This window comes from Lissotriton helveticus, chromosome 6 (assembly GCF_964261635.1).
Source record: "Lissotriton helveticus chromosome 6, aLisHel1.1, whole genome shotgun sequence".
Lineage (NCBI taxonomy): Eukaryota > Metazoa > Chordata > Amphibia > Caudata > Salamandridae > Lissotriton > Lissotriton helveticus.
In genome coordinates this window covers 2,050,925,202-2,050,941,499 of record NC_136067.1, presented here as the reverse complement: position 1 = coordinate 2,050,941,499, position 16,298 = coordinate 2,050,925,202, and the positions used below count along the sequence as shown (strand labels likewise).

Below are 16,298 nucleotides of genomic sequence, written 5' to 3'. Positions count from 1 at the left end.
CAATGTGAGGAGGGAACCCAGTGATGAAGCATGTCACCCTTGGGTGAATGAGTGACCTTGTCCTTAACCGCATGCGTGCGGCCGTTTTTCCCGCGGCATGCGGCAATTTGGGAATTACCGCGTTACATGACGAGCTCAGCTCGTCATCAGCACACGGTAGGTAACGCTGCTGACGAGCTGAGCTCGTCATCCGCATGGAAGGGGCTAAAAGGATCACTTAGGTTCCAGTTTACTTGTGTCAAGAATGACCCTGGTTACTAAGGGGACATACCTTTTGTGAGTTTCATTTGCTGGTAAATGCCTGGTTTGTCCTTGTTAGGATGATCTTCTCGCAAATTGCTCTAGGTAATACATTTTTACACGGTGATGCGAGTACGGAAAGACCTTCTTAGAGCCACCTTGGCTTCTTTCATTATCCTTGAGGAGGGTATTTGAATCTTGCTTCTTGGTCCTGAAGGATATAGTTCCTTTCAATGAAGGACGGTGTCACTCCCAGTTCTGACATGTGTTGTCTTGGAGAATGTTTTGGGTGGGAAGCTTTAGAAGAACTTTTTTTTTGTACTTCCTTGACTTAACAATTCCTGTGGTCTATGGACGTTGATGCTTTAGTGGACTGGGTTGCTTTTTCTGCCCTGGGACCTTAATGTGATCAGGTTCCAAGGGTGCTGCTTTTGCTATGAGCTGGACACTTTTGTATCATAGAATCCTAGAGAAGGATGGCTACTGATCCGGCTAGAATTTATTTGATTGTACTGTTTTGTTTAAAAGTGTCAAGGTATTTATGGCAAATTGTAAATGTTTGTGTTTTAACGCAGTGACCGCCCCGGCAGCCCCTCTCAATGATGTCATCAGCGGAGGGGAAAAGACAGCAGGAGGCAAAAGCAAAGCCGAGATGCGAGCAGAACGTCGTGCTAAACAGGAGGCTGACAGAGCCACAAAGCAAGGAAAGAAAGTAGAAACTACTACTACTGCACCTGTCCCAGGCAAGCAGAAGCCTGTCACCAGTGACTCACAGTCAGGTACATGGCTGGTGATGTGATCTTTGTGATTCAATAATTTGTTTTAGTTCAAAGAATGCCTGGCAGCAGCACACACTGTGTCAACTCCCTGTATGTGTCATGCTGCCTATCCGTGTCATGCTCCCTGTTCATGTGCTACAAAACACCTGAATTTGGTGAGAAATCGCATGAAAAATTGAGATACAAGAGTAGATTTTGAGGAGATGTGGAAATAGAACAGAGTCAAAGATGATCAACTTTAAAATAAGATCCTTCTCCCCCCCCCCCCCCACCCCCCCTTGCCCTCACAATTGTTTGAAGGGATACTCCTGAAGAAGGACTCGTCTTGTGTGCAAGATGAAACGTCTCCCATCTTATTATCTGGTGTGTAGACAAGATCTAGAACCATGGCAGTATGCAAGACATAGACCCAAATGCATTGATCATCACTGCTCGTTGCACAGCAAAGCAGAAGAAACAGCCAGTTTCTTCAAAATTTGCACTTACAAATTGCGATAATTATCTCTTCAGGTCAGGACAATGGGAGCAAGATCCAGAGGTCTTCTTGGACTGCAGCTTTTCATTCAAGGTTAGCTAAGTGGACTATCAAGCATTCTATTTGCACACGTCTATTTGGGAAAGGAGTCTTGTGTGGAGTTGACAAAAAATGTTCAGAGTCTAGAAATCATGAGATTGAAAGTAGATTATTAAAGCTTTAAGGATGGTCAACTCAAGTTGCTTACTGGGACGGTATTCGCAACCTTTCTGGGACATAGTTGGTGGGATCTTGCCAGCGTTCCCAGAAAAGTTTGGGGTCTCCCTGGCGTAGATTATTCAAGATGGTCAGGTGCAGCCAAGTACATGGTACATGATACGGGCTGGCCTGGACACTATTGATTGATTGGGGAAAGCAGTCAGCCCTAGTGTTGTGCTCCATTGATACATGGATGAGGTCCACAGGCTTTTCTGGGGATGTGCAGTCATCCCTTATGGATATGCCTTTTGAAGAAACCTGCCTTGTTGGTGAAATAGCAGATTCCATCCTAGAGCAATTCAAGGAACGCTGGACCACAGCACACTATTTGGGCCTTTCAACACCTGCCATACAAGTACCTCATCCATTTCAACTCTTCTGAGGCTACTCCACAGGTTTGGTGAACAGGCAACAACCAACACCTCACACCTACCCACCCTGACACCACACCCCTATTTCCTTGCACCACCCCAATCTCCAACAGCACACCACACCACATTCCCCACCACCTTCCAGCTCCCTTCACCCCACCCCCTGCTGCAGTCCTCCCAGCCTTCTCAGACATCGTACAGGTTACCAGGGACCTTCCCATCCCCCAACCCTGCAGCGTAACCTCCACGCCACTTTAGTTTACCCTTTACAGCCCATGTCCACCATGTGGGAAGCAGAATCAAACTGATTTGCATATAGCTGGGTCTGTACAGAGGTGGCAAAGTGAGCTAAAGAATGTTGATGGATTCAACCCAGATCTGTGACTGGGGGTCAGTGTCTGAAATGTTTCGGCACTCCCTCCATCATCTCCTTGTGTTTGCTTTGCACTGTCTAAAGGAGCCATTGAGAGGGTACCGGATTCGGAAATGGGGAGTGGTTGTTACTCTCTTTATTTCCTCTTGTTGAGGAAGGGTGCAGGCCTTTATCCCCTTAACACCCTTCTGCAGAAGGACAAATTCAAGATGCTCACACTGGGTCAGGTTATGTCTGACCTGATCTGGGCGAGTAGACCGTAGCCTAGGACCTGCAGAACTCCTAATTTAATTTGCCCATCCTGCAGCCCCACCAGCGTTGCCTGCATTTCAAGGTAGGCCAGGAGAATTGTCAATTTACTGTGCACCCCTCCCTAGTGCCCCTCTAGTGTACACAAAAGTGATGGAGGTGGTCGGGGCACACCTGGGGCGAAGAAGGATAAAGATTGTGTAGAAAAATACTTTGTCATTGTGGATTTATTTTGCTCTTTAACCAATACCTAGCAAAACTTAATGCAATCTCGGGAAGTATGCAGGGCCACCAATGCGTTGGCACACAGAGAGCCTGCCCTTGACATTCAGACTTAGAAGAATTAGTAAATCTCTTGGAGAGAGCTATTGGCCTATGCTCTCTGGGCAATGCACAACACCAAAGAACTAACAAGACATTGAGTTATATTCATCCAAAAATATTCCTCCTGTTTTGAAATAACAAGGAAGGTAGATACTACAAAATAAAGTGCAGTGCACATGAATTGTGACAAAAGGGATCATTGGTGCACTTGTGATATAAAACCAAACCAGAATATATATATACTAAACTATGGGTTGGTGGGAGAAGGTGATAGCCTGGAACACAGAGTACAGCGACGCTGTAGAAAAAATCGTACTGTGGACCAGATACATAGACGATCTGTTCCTAATCTGGAATGGAACCAAGAAAGACTTTGTCAAATATTTTGATCAGCTAAACAACAATGACATTGGGCTGTCCTTTACCTATAAAATGAGTCGCCAAAAAATGGACTTCCTGGACATCTGTGTATACATAGAACAAGATCAGATTCAAACAACCCTGTATAGGAAAAAGACTGCAACGAACAGTATTTTACATGCCAAGAGCTTTCACCCCCAATCAGTAATTCAGAATATTCCATATGGGGAATTCGTGAGGATGAAACGAAACTGTTCAGATGACAAGAATGTGAAAAAAGAAATTGCAGAAAGCACAAAAAGATTAAGAGGAAGAGGGTACCATGAACATGTTCTGAAAAAATGTACAAATAAGATTGAGAGAATATCACGAACAGAAATCCTAATAAACAAAACTAGGAAACAAGAAGAGAAAAAAACTCTACAAATTCCAAGATTAATACTAACATACAGCAAGGAGTCTCACAAAATACGTCAATCAGTACAAAAATACTGGCCCATCCTCAAACAGGATACAGATATGGCTAAGCTAATGGGGCCGAATCCTCTGATCACGTTCAAAAAAGTACCATCTATAAAAGACAAAATAGTTCAGAGCCACTTCAACCAAAGCAAACAACAAAAGAGTAAGAATCCAAACTGGCTGGAAAAACAACAAAAGGGATTTACCAAATGTCAAGTCTGCAAAGCCTGTAAAATTGGCATTAATAAGAAAAACATCAGAGACCCAGAAGGAAGAGTAATTGAAATCCAGAAAAAAATCACATGCTCGACGCAATTTGTGGTATATGCCATCCAGTGTAACTGCGGAATGCTCTACATAGGCAGTACAATCTGCAATCTGAAAAAAACGAATCCTGGAGCATATCAGGGCAGTCAAAAATAAAGATATGGCTTACGCAACAGCAAAACATCTTTCAATCTGCCAAGGGGGAGACTGGAGAAAAATGTCCTATTTTGCAATTGACTCTGTGAAGGAACATGAGAGAAAGGGAGACCGAAAAAAGAAACTCCGACAACTGGAATCAAAGTATATTATAAGACTCAGAACCAAAATTCTTGGAGGCATGAACTTCGACGAGGAGCTTTATGTGCACTTAGAGTAACAAGCAGAGACAGAATGCCCTGAAAAAATATCTGCCCTCATAAGAGATAAAGACATGAAACATGGAACCATCATGTGAAAGCAAATTGATATGGGTACTATACCATAATGCAGGACATATACATAGATGCAAGTTGCAATGAGCTGGTCTCACATACACAAAAATAGTTGAAAAATGTATAAATGCAACACAGCTACATGTATGAGAAATGTTATTAATAGCATTTAAATATCAAATTTTGAAAAGTTTGCAAACATGTCTGCTCAAATACACACTTGTTTTTGAAATACATTGCAAAAAAATATCCCACGAAATAACTTTGAGAACATTGTCTAACAGAAAGTGTATTCTTGTATGTAAATATGGACTACATATCCCAGAAGTCTATGGGAATAGTAGAAATCAAAGAAAGTATAAACAGTTGCAAGAAAGTAATTGCACTTACCGTGAGCAAGGCCGTCAGGCTGAAACGCGTTGGTGTTAGACTGGGCACTGAAATAAACCGATAAAAAGAAGTTGCTGTGTGCGGCGTCCTTTGTGCAAAAAAAAAAAAAATATATATATATATATATATATATATATATATATATATATATATATATATATATATATATATATATATATTATATATATATATATATATATACACACACACACACACACACACACACTGTTGACTGGCAGAATCATTTAGGTACAATAAAACACCATTAATGAAATTTGTATTGTACATTCCATCTGTAACACTCTTTCTAACCACAGGTTCCTCACTACCTTCCACCTCACCATTCTATATAGTGGTCTGTTTTTACCATTTAACAAGGTCACAAATTGGAAATCTGCACATTGGTACCTGCTGTTTTTTGTGCTCAGCGGCCAAGGGCACTTAAGGAGTCTAGAAAAAACTGACAGCAGCGTGCAAGGGTGGTGCTTATATGCTGCTCCACTTAGTCACGTCTGGGGTGGAATGAAGTTACCTTTGGGCTGCACGGTTCCACTATTGGCGTTCAGGAGCAGTGGTGGGAAAGCGCCAGGATTCAGTCTGGCGCATGGGTATATTCAAAGGTGAGGAATCTGTGGTTAGATAAAGTATTCACCAGAAAGAGTATTACCGAAGGTAAGTAACTTGTTCTTCGAGGTCATCTGATTTGGGAACTCACAGATAATCTAGCACAAACGTATGCAAGGCTGTGATCGGTCACAACTATCCTTTATGAAACAAGTGCACATTATGTGTGGGTACGCACCTTTGTGAGAGGCTGGAAGCACGTGCTGCTGCTTCTGATCGTCCTGCAACTTTTAATTGTGTTATGAGAGCTTTCACTGCTGGTCATGTTGGAGATGTGCTTTGTGCTAGGGCAACTTGATAAAATATATTCACTAGAAAAAAAGCTTTATACAGTTGGTTTTGTCCATGCTTTTTTTGAATTGACAGTGGTGAAGAGACTTCCCGAGCACGTCCAAGTGGACGATCCAGCAGCACAAAAGAAATTGGCCAAAAAGCTGGAACGTCAGCAGGTAAGATACCTAGAGATGCAGACATGATTCCTTAATGCTTCTGCTCCATAAAGTCACACACGGGTGGACACTGCTAACTTGGCACACTCTTGCTGAGTGTGGTGTTGCTGATCATGTGCCCCGAAGGAGTCTAGGGTCCTGAGCAACATGATAGCATGACCACACAGGGGACGGGGATTGTAATAGTAATGTGCTGGGCAGCAGCCCAGTGATAGACCGTGGTTAAAAGCCGATAAGCTCCGCATAAACATGGAGTTTGTAGCATGATGGCCTCATGTTGAGTGGCTTCTCCCGGCAGACGGTGGGAGGAGGTACTTGAGAGGGATAGTTGAGTAATCTTTAGAAGATGTACTAAAAAAACAGTCTACGCTCTGCATCATATGTGATTTCTACCACAATTACTATGGGTATACAATATCTAAGCATAAAAGTCTCTTTAAACAGATATATAAACTTTGGCACTCTTGTTCAGTTTTATATTAATTCATACAGTTGTTCAAACAAGTCAATTTAAAGTACCAGCAGGACATAAATGTAGTTCTTGCCGTATCAATTTAATATGAATATATAGTAGAGTCTTGAATCACAAATTTAAAAAACAGTAACTATAATCAGGAGTAAACAGCTTGGTGTGACAATCCTCTTTTTAAGCATTGAACCGGCAGCCGACACGTGTTTCGTTTCATAGAAACTTTTTCAAGGCTTCGATCATTGATTACATAGGCGGCCAAACAATTGTATAGAAATGTCCAAGTCTTGTAGTGGGGAATAGTATGTCCCTAAATATATTTTAGCTCTTTGTCAGAACAGAAGACCGCGTCACGTATTTTTCATATAAATCTACTGGTTTATCACATGCGATAAACTCGAACCAACTGCGCCGCAAGAGAGTCTTTAACACAACTGCGCCGCGAGAGAGTCTTTAACACGCATATCATAGCCCTAGACTCTGTGACTACTAAAACTATAAAACAACCAGTGGATTTATACAAAAAATACGTGACGCGGTCTTCTTTTCTGACAAAGAGCTAAAATATATTTACACAACAAACTCCTGCATCCATTAGCATCTTACTTGTGCCTTTCATTTCACCTGCTTACTACAGTACCCACAACAGTGTGTGCGGAGCAATGAGCCGCAGTGCATGGTCTTGATATGGGGAAGAGTAGCAGCCCTCACTCTGGGAGCCAGAACTGCAGGTGATGGTTTTGGCCCCATACTAGGGCAGGGACCCTCCATCCAACTGTGGAAGAACCAGTCTCCTTTCTGCACCCTCTGAAAGAAGCCTGAGGGACTCAAGCCCCCAGTTGAGGGATCCTGAAAGAAAAGTGCTTGTTTTCTTTCGGTGTCACGCCCTGCCTCCAGATCTTTTGCCTGAAAAAGACTTTATCCATTCCACCTTTTTGTCTGTATTTTTCATGTTTAAAGTGTTGGTGGACAGTTCGTAACAACGGTCATTGTGACGGCTGAATGCATAAATGAAGAAACCATTATTTATGTGGAGTACCCTCCACTAAATTGTCATCTTAACTCAGACCATAGTTGAAGTTCATACCCGGTTCAGGGATAATCCTTTACTGACACTTTGAAGGTAAACACTGCCCTGGAATTATTGATTGACATTTGTTCAAATTTCTCAACATCATTAAGGGGTTTAAGGTCCGAGTTCAGGCATTGGGCCACTTTTGTTTATAATGCCTAGATAGAAATTGATGGCGCCCGAGTTGTGTTTAGAATATAGAGTTTACAGTGTTGTGTCTGGTACTTTCAACATCTTTGAGGCCGTGTGTGGTGTCAGAGTGTCACATTAGTATTTGGTATCTGGCTGTCACTGAGCTAATTAGTGTCTGTTGGTTGCTGGTCTAGGTTTGGATTTGAGGGTGGTTGAGCTTCTGTTCACATGGATTTTAGCTGAAGTTTTGGTCACTTCCATCGCCGAGCTGTACTTGAGATTTCGGACCCCGGATAGTATTTGCCATCTGAATGTCTTTAAGCTCTGTTTCGAAGGGGTGGATGCTGATAACCGAAATGTATTTGTATTCAAATCACTGAGACATGTTTGACATCCTGCAGCAAAACCTGTGCAATGTTATTAACCCCTTCCATGCTCATGACGGAACGGTTCCGTCATGAGCGTCGGTTGAGCTGTGCTCATGACGGAACCGTTCCGTCATGACCACACCCGTTTTTAAGAACGTTCAGCACAGCGCGAAAATTCGCGCCGCGCTGAACGGGTTAATACATGAGCATACTGTTTTCTTTTTAAACAACAAAGTATTAATCCCTTAAAATCTAGTGATTACCAAGCTCTGATTAGATTGTAGATTTCAGGTATCTCTGTTTTATTGCCTGCCTGTGTGCATTGTGTTGTTTGTTTCATTGTTGTTTTACATGTGTTAATAATGTGATGCTCTTGGTGAGCCAACTCTGCAGCAAAACTAGTGCGAACACTTGGGCGGAACTTGCAGCAACACTAGTGTTCAAATGGACCCTAGCTGACCTGCAGAGTTGCGGTAGTTTCCTGATCAGTCTTCAATATCCAAGCTGCATTTGGAAACTGTATCTAGTGTCTCGGAGCCTCATATCCAACTCTGCTTCTGCAATATTAATTGAATCTCCCATTGTTGATAAGCTGTGATAGAAATCTGCTTGTGCTACTAAATTGTCCATGGAATCTGGCCTTCTTTGGGATCTGAGGGCTCTACAAATTCTGCAGTAACATTGAGCCGTCTTTGACATTTTACTCAGTCGCTGAGCGTTGTGTGAAATTTTGAGGAGGTGCTGAGGTATTATTTTGCTTAAACTCCCCACTAAGCCATGGTTTGATTTATCAGTATCGCTGAGCCCTCTTTAAAACTTCCTGGGTTGACAAAGCTATGCACCGGATCACTGAGCGTTGTTTGGAACAAGATAAGACAACTGACACTTGTTAAGGAATTGTGATCTCACTGCACCCCTTTTTAAAAAATTTTTTATTTACTTTTTTAAAGTGCATAAACATTACAGGCATGTCGCATGTAACCGTCTCCCATACCCCGTCACCTTTCCACCCTCCCGTCTCCCGCCATACCCACAGTCCCACTAGTAACACGGCATATCTATAGAATGATGCTCCACCAGTCTCTGTATTCACTTCACCCCTTTTAATATTTGGCTGCATCACTTTTTTTTTGTTTTAGGTACACTAATTTATGGAATATAGCAGCTTTTATGTTTACTGTAAGTGGAATTTGTGGAGCTTATTAGCTGTGTTTGGAACTTGAAACCTCCTATCTTTTACATTTTCCTGCCTCACTGGACAGCATTTGGAATTGAACTGGAAACTTGAGCTGTTCGAAACTAGGTGGCATCGAGGACCTGTGTTCGTCATAATTTTTATGGGTTTAGAAATGTGGTGACTGTACCTTATTTTGAATTTGAAGCATCGCTGAGCTTGGTTTGGTATTTGTATGCACGGCTGAGCTTTGTAAATGTTTATTACTATTTGAGCTGTGGTCGAAATTTGACTCTATTACTGATCCTTGTTAGGAATATGGTGTAGAGTTTGTTGAACCATAGTTGACAGTCTCTACGTTTTATTTGTAATCTGGTGTCCTATCGGGGTCACTGAGCCCATGGCTTGACCTGGATTGGGGCATGCGAGTAGAAGATCCCTGAACTGTGTTTGAAATCCGAGCAGACCAGGTGGATGTTTGCTTTATCACCTGGTTCCGTTTGGAATTTCCTCGAAGTCCTGGTTGGAGTTTCGTGAGGTCAATGTTAATAGTGCGAAGCTGGTCACTAAGCAACTAGTGTGACGTATTGGTTACGGGTTCAGGATATGTTCATCTTGTCGCTGAGGATCCTTGTGCCATGAAGACAGTTGTCATTTGTTGGATCTAAAAGATCAGCTTACAAACATTCATAACCGAGCTCCTTTCACAGTCACTATATGATTGTTCACTACAACTCTTTCTGTTTCTTTCAGGCTGTGTTTAGCAGTTGCTTTAAGCATGTCCACCCAATAAAGGTTTGCATGTTGCACTTTCTGAAATGCTACCTAGTTATTGCTTTTAATAGAGTTGTGTTGGTGTGAGTTGTTTGTCATTCATCCAGGGCCATTCTGGATTGTATTCTTTCTTTGCAAATAAAATGACGCCTTCCCATTCTGTGTTGGGTGACTCCAGCTTCCGTCCTGTGACCAAATTAGTGTTACACAGAGTGGGTAACGCTCATGTTGTGGGGAAGCACAGCTTATGTTTTGTTTTTATTTGCTTGCTGTGATGTCCTAACAAGTGGTTATGTGTAGTTTACATTTTCATTGAACTGTGCCTCTCCTGATCTAACCATTTCTTTGTCCGGACATTTGCCTTCCAGGTCCCTTTGAGGCCGGATTATGGAACGAAGGTCAACCTCTTCTCCCACTTGCATCAGTACAGCCGGAAGATTCCTCTGACACAGCAGATGAGGTGCGTAGAACTAATCATGCCTGTTGCTGAGGTGGTCTTGTTGTTACTGGTGTGGCAGCCCACAGAGTTCACCAGAAAATCATGGATTACATATGAGCGCAAGTCCCAAAAACAAAACGGGTTCCTATATATTAGGGAGGCAATCCCAGTGGCTGCTTGTAAGTATTCACTTTACCACTATTCCTTTGCCTACATTATCATTCTGTGGCTGAAACTGGGATCAGATTGATGTTCATTAGAACAGTGGAGAAGGTTTGAGGCAGGCACTAGTGCACTGTTAGTAGATCTTCTAATGCTTCGCTAAATTAACAAATTCAGAGACCAAGTATTTGGCCATTTCCTCCTACTGCCCCAGAAAAAATAGTTGTATGGCATACATAGCAGGAGAGCTGTAGAGCTGGGGAACACAGGCAGGAGTCTGACAGACCCTTCGTAGGGTAAGTCACAGAGCTTGGGTCAGTATTGATACTATTTCTGGCCCACCAAAAACTCTTGCAGGGTCACTCATAAAAATGGGTCTTTGGAATATGGAAAGTAAGGATAATACCATAAAAATAAAAAAAATACCAGTATTTGTAAAGCGCACAGCTACCTCCGAAGTGGTGTCCCGGCGCTAGGGGCCTTCGGGAAGATTAAGCGAGCTGTTGCCCAGAGTCACATGGTGCTGGGCTAACCTGCCGCCGGCACCAGGGATCGACCGCGAACCCCGTAGTCCTGAGTCAGGCACATTGGCTGCTGCGCCACACCTCTTCCACAAATGTATACCGGTAGTTAAACATTTTTAATACATAGCCTAGAGCATTGGAAAAGACAATTATGGTAATTTTAATTAAACCATCAGTAAAGATTAGAAAGGTGAATACAGACTACATCCATAATATTTTAGGCAGGGGATAGTTCAGTTCTGTAGTATATTTTATGCCCCTTTCTAGACCTGTAGTCCAAACCTCCACACCTTTCCTCTGGCTAGCCAGGGAGAGCACAGCCAGTCTGTTGCCAGCACTCATAGTTCAAAGGCAGAGCGCCCATCATGCCAGCATTGTGCCCCCCGACATCCTGTGTTATTTTTCTTGAGTTGCTAAAACTCTGGGTTTTGATAGTGGAGGTGGGGGGGGGGGAAACCCTAGCTCGCTTTACCACATTTATTTAAAAGGATGAGTAAATGTATGACTGAACGTTCTCACAGTTGCAAGAATGTACATGGGGAATGTACCTGCATGATGCAATGGCAAAATAGCAGGGCTTTACATTGAAATATAATGTATACAGTGTACCCTCAAGAGACAAGTAACAGTTATGAATTACTCATGTAAAATGAAGAATATAAGCTCAAAGCATACTCAGAATTCGCCCACATATGTTTGCATGTAGACAGGCATATCACACACAGCATTATCCGTTAACCACTGTTATATGTAATGTCTCTGAGTAAATCGTGAGCACTGTTAATGTGTCGTAACATTAGGCTACAAAATGTTCTAAATATATTAATAAAGTAACAATGTAACTTGCTCCACATCCCCAAAGCAGGTGCCTCAAGACTTGTGACAACATAAATCTTTCAGTGTAAGCATCTGACAAATTTAACCAGGAGCCAAACATCATTACTAAATTATGAAAAAAACCTGTAAGAAATATTATAAGCATAAGCATCATTTGATAGATTCTGTTTATGGTGTCCTCTGTGTCAGTACCGTATTTAAAGCTCCCCTAATTTTTTTGTCGTGGGTAACTTAGCTCTTGCATTTTAAATGAAAGGGACTTATTGATGGGTGGGCGAAAGGAATAATATACCATAATGTCAAACCTCATATTTAACGTAAACTCCTTTCAGACAGTGTCTCAAGAAGCTACTACATGCTGTGGGATTCTGCAGAGTTCTTTTTTTGCCATCTGTGCTATTGAATATTCACTTGCCCTTCCATCCCCCAGATGAATTATTTAAGGACATGTAAGTGAGGGGGACAATTGGGCATTGGCGACATGCTAATCTCTCTCTATTTTTTTTAATGGAGTTTTATATAGCGGGAACTTGACCCGAAGGTATCCGGTATCAGAGCGCTTTACACGAGCACCAGTTGCGTTACATGAGGACACATTAATTTTTGTTGGGCACGGGGGGATGAAATTATTTTCCCAGAATCAAAGGATGTTGTGCATCTTTGCAGAGACTGAAACCTGGTTCCCCAGATTGGAGGTCGACCGCCCTAGCCGTTAGGCCAACTCCTCTCCCCTCTATTAGTTTGTTCTGGATGGTACCTTACTGATTGAACTCCAGAACTGACTAGCAAGCATTTGAAATTGAATGCACACCAATTACTTATCGCTTCGCAGTTGCAGGACTGACGACATCCTGTTTGGCGCCACAGTGAGCCTTGCCTTGGGGCTCTATTACAAGTTAGATGGGGATATGTGTGGAAATTCCAAGTAGTCTGAATTTCAGTTTTTTGCAGTTGGTATTTCTGAACATATAGAGTTCAAACCCACAGAATGCGGAATAACTGTGTGGAATTGAATTTCCCATAGAATCCCAATTTGCAAGAGATGAATGCAGCATTTACCACCGGCTTAGCACAGGTGGTAAACATCTGCAAGGCAGCTGATGCAGGATGGTGGGGATGGTTGATGAGAGAACGGGAGGGTGTTGTCTGGCATCGGCACTGCATACTCCTCATGTCTTAGACGGGGGCTTGGCTTCGCTGCTGTCCTTTCCGAAAGCAAAATTGCTCAATGGATTTTCCTGCCAGTACAATTTGGCCTGGTGTACCTGTACCAGTGCAGAAACATCGTCCCACTTATATTTATGGGGAGCGGAATGTCTCCAGGGACTTGCGCTTTGTACAGTTCATAACTGGGACTTACGTACTATCCCCCTGCCTAACTTCATTGATGGAAAATGAGTAGCTTCCTATAGGGTTAAAAAACGTTGGCTTATTTTTCTGAACACTCTGAATGCCCAGTTAGGACCGATCGTAGGAGGCTGTTTTCACCATCTGGCGGAAGTCAAGCTTCTATCTACAATGCTGTCTGCCACCCATGAAACCATAGGGGTAAGAGCAACAATTAGGAGTGCAGACTATCTCAACAATCTTTATTCAGGTTTGCCAACCTTCCCAAGTGATTTTCTCTAAAGAGCTCAAGATGTGGCTTTTACACTTGTCACAGAGCTATGCTGCTGAGATCATGGCTCCCAGGTAAGACGAGCAACACACTGGCTGTGGCACAAGGACCATATATGCGTTACGCTGAGCTGTTGAATGTTTACAAAATATAAAAACTTTGCTTCATCATGCTTGTTGTAGCAGATTTCCCTCTTCCATCTGCAGGCCTGGAGAAAATCAAACACCCCTCAGCCATATGATGAATATGACAGACAGATGTGTTAATGTAAGCGTCTGATACGCAAAGAAAAAAGATCCTTCTGCTTTCAGAAAATTCTATTTTCTCCAAATAGCTGCAGGGAACTTCTCAGAACAATGGGAACCATGTGTAACTCCCAACCAGGGATGGAGGACCTTGTCCCCTGGCGACAACATATTTACAATCTTGGATCTTTCATCGAGGAGAATATCCTTAAAATAGGAAACAACCTTTCTTGCATCATTCCACCATTACCCTCCCTTGGGGACACCTACAACTACAGACAAATGTCCTTTCACCACCCTTATTGAGTTTTATTCCCATGTCTATGGAGTCCTGCATTCAGCTCCTCCAGATGAGTAAAGTAGAAGGGTCATCCTGAGATATGTCCCCACCTGCTCCCCTTAAATCCAGTGGGACCACCCTTGCCCCTCGGTTGACATAAATACTCATTGCTTCTTCACTTGATGAGGTATTACCCGCCAAATTAAAGTTATTGTGAGACCTCTGGTTAATAAAACGTGTGCTAGACTCGGACACCTTGGCAAACTTTTAGGCCTATCTCTCCTCTCTCATTCTTATAAAAAATACTAGAGAAAATCATGACTAAACAACTTAAGCCATTTGCATGATTTGACAATCTTTTCAGCTGTCTCTAAGCAGGCTGGTTAATCTCTCAGCGGTGAACAATTTTCACCCACTAATAGATAGTGAAGGCTTAGGAATATTGCTGCTCCAAACCTCTCCACAGTATTTAACACCATTGTCCATGGGATTCTCCTTGTCTCATTCGGTAGTAAGGGCATGGCCCTTAAATGGATGTCCTCATTTCCTACAGGTGGATCCTAATCCATCCAATCGGGTGCCTCACCTCCCTCTCCTCCCATGTTAAGTGGCGTGTGCCTCAAGTATCCTTTCTGCTGCACTCCTGTTCAATCTATGCATGACCCCTCTGGTTGGGCAGCTTAGGCATTCTAGTACTAAAAGTATCCTACTGCGTCTACATGGATGATGCACAACTTATCAACTTGCATAATGATCTCCAGAACCCCCAAAGAGGAGTCCACACAACCATGCACTTTGTGAGTTGGATGTGGGCTGCACTACCTCAAGATCAACCATTCCTAATGAAACATTCTACCGATCATCTGTAACTCAATCTGTTGGACAACTGTCTTTGGCCCTCCAACCGAGGTTAATACCCATCCCCAATGCCAGAATCTGGTCTCCTGTTACATATTAAAGTGAACTTTAAAGCTCAGATCTCCCTAATAATGAACACGTGTGCTCATCAAATACGGCTACTCGGAAGAGTCTTCCCATGTCTATCATTCTCTCACAGAATTATGGCAGATAATACTTTTGTCCGAACCAGATAAAATTGAAGGAACGTGGACTATAAGGTATTCCTAAATTCTCAATCGAACGTCTCTAAAGGATCCAGAACTCCCTAGTCCGTTGATTTCACCTCTAGCTACCAATGACCGCTTCATTGGCTGCCTGTTAGGAATATAATTCTCTTCAAATCCACTCGCATAGTGTTTAAAATCTTCATGGCGAGACAGTCCTTCCCATCCTCTCAACCTTCCTGACCCCCCCTAAAGTTACAAATTTTAGAAATACCGGCTTAGTGGTGCTAAGGTTAAGCAACAAAATGATGATGGTTGTTCCTCGGTTCAGGTTTTCACATTGGGGAGATCTTTCCTTTAGGGTACAGGGCCCAAACTTTGGAACTCTATACTGGTTGAAATCTGAGACGCATCAGAAATGCTTACATTCAGGAAAGCCCTTAAAACTTGGCTTTTCAATCAGTGAACTAACCATTCCTGTTTAGCCTTTCAGAGCACACTGTCACCCAGAGACGAGAGACTCCGCTGTAGTGTTTGTTGTGCTTTGTAAATCCCCACAAAAAAAAATATTTTTTACAAGAATCTACCGGAGCCTACTTTGTACTCCGTTTATAACACTGTTATACAGAGGGTTGGGGTTTGTGTGTCTTGTCTTGTGGAAGTCTTTGGTACAACAGTTCACACTGCTGTCCATCTTGACCAGCTTTTAATAAGGCTTCCAAAATATAGCTTTATTAAAGCTCAGAAACGCCTTCATCAAGAGACCTACATGCTAAGGGGTGTGTCCATTATAAATGTATTTATTTGTTATGTATGGGTCTTTGGCACTTTCGTCAGTTCCCTTTACACCGCATTTCATTGCTTTGCTACTCAGAAGAGAAGTGAATGGAAGCCGCTGTCAGTGGTGTTGCTTGTATTTGTTCTACCGAGTTGCTAACATTGGTCCCTGTCTTTCTTCAGCATTCCCGCCACAGTCATTCATCCATCCGTGGTGCGGCTTGGGCTGCAGTACTCAAACGGCATCATCACAGGATCCAATTCCCGTTGTATAGCTCTCCTGCATGCATTCAAACAGGTATGTGATGAAA

General features: G+C 42.7%; 1 protein-coding gene across 2 annotated transcripts in view; it reads left to right on the top strand.

Annotated features, from left to right (window-relative positions):
• EIF2B4 (eukaryotic translation initiation factor 2B subunit delta) overlaps positions 1-16,298 on the top strand; it is a 93,730-nt gene that overhangs the window by 37,940 nt on the left and 39,492 nt on the right. For both annotated transcript variants that reach the window (XM_078650101.1, XM_078650102.1), the window contains exons 4-7: positions 816-1,019; positions 5,970-6,052; positions 10,410-10,501; positions 16,171-16,285. In XM_078650101.1, the coding sequence (XP_078506227.1) occupies positions 816-1,019; positions 5,970-6,052; positions 10,410-10,501; positions 16,171-16,285 (494 nt within the window). The remainder of the gene's footprint in view (positions 1-815; positions 1,020-5,969; positions 6,053-10,409; positions 10,502-16,170; positions 16,286-16,298) is intronic.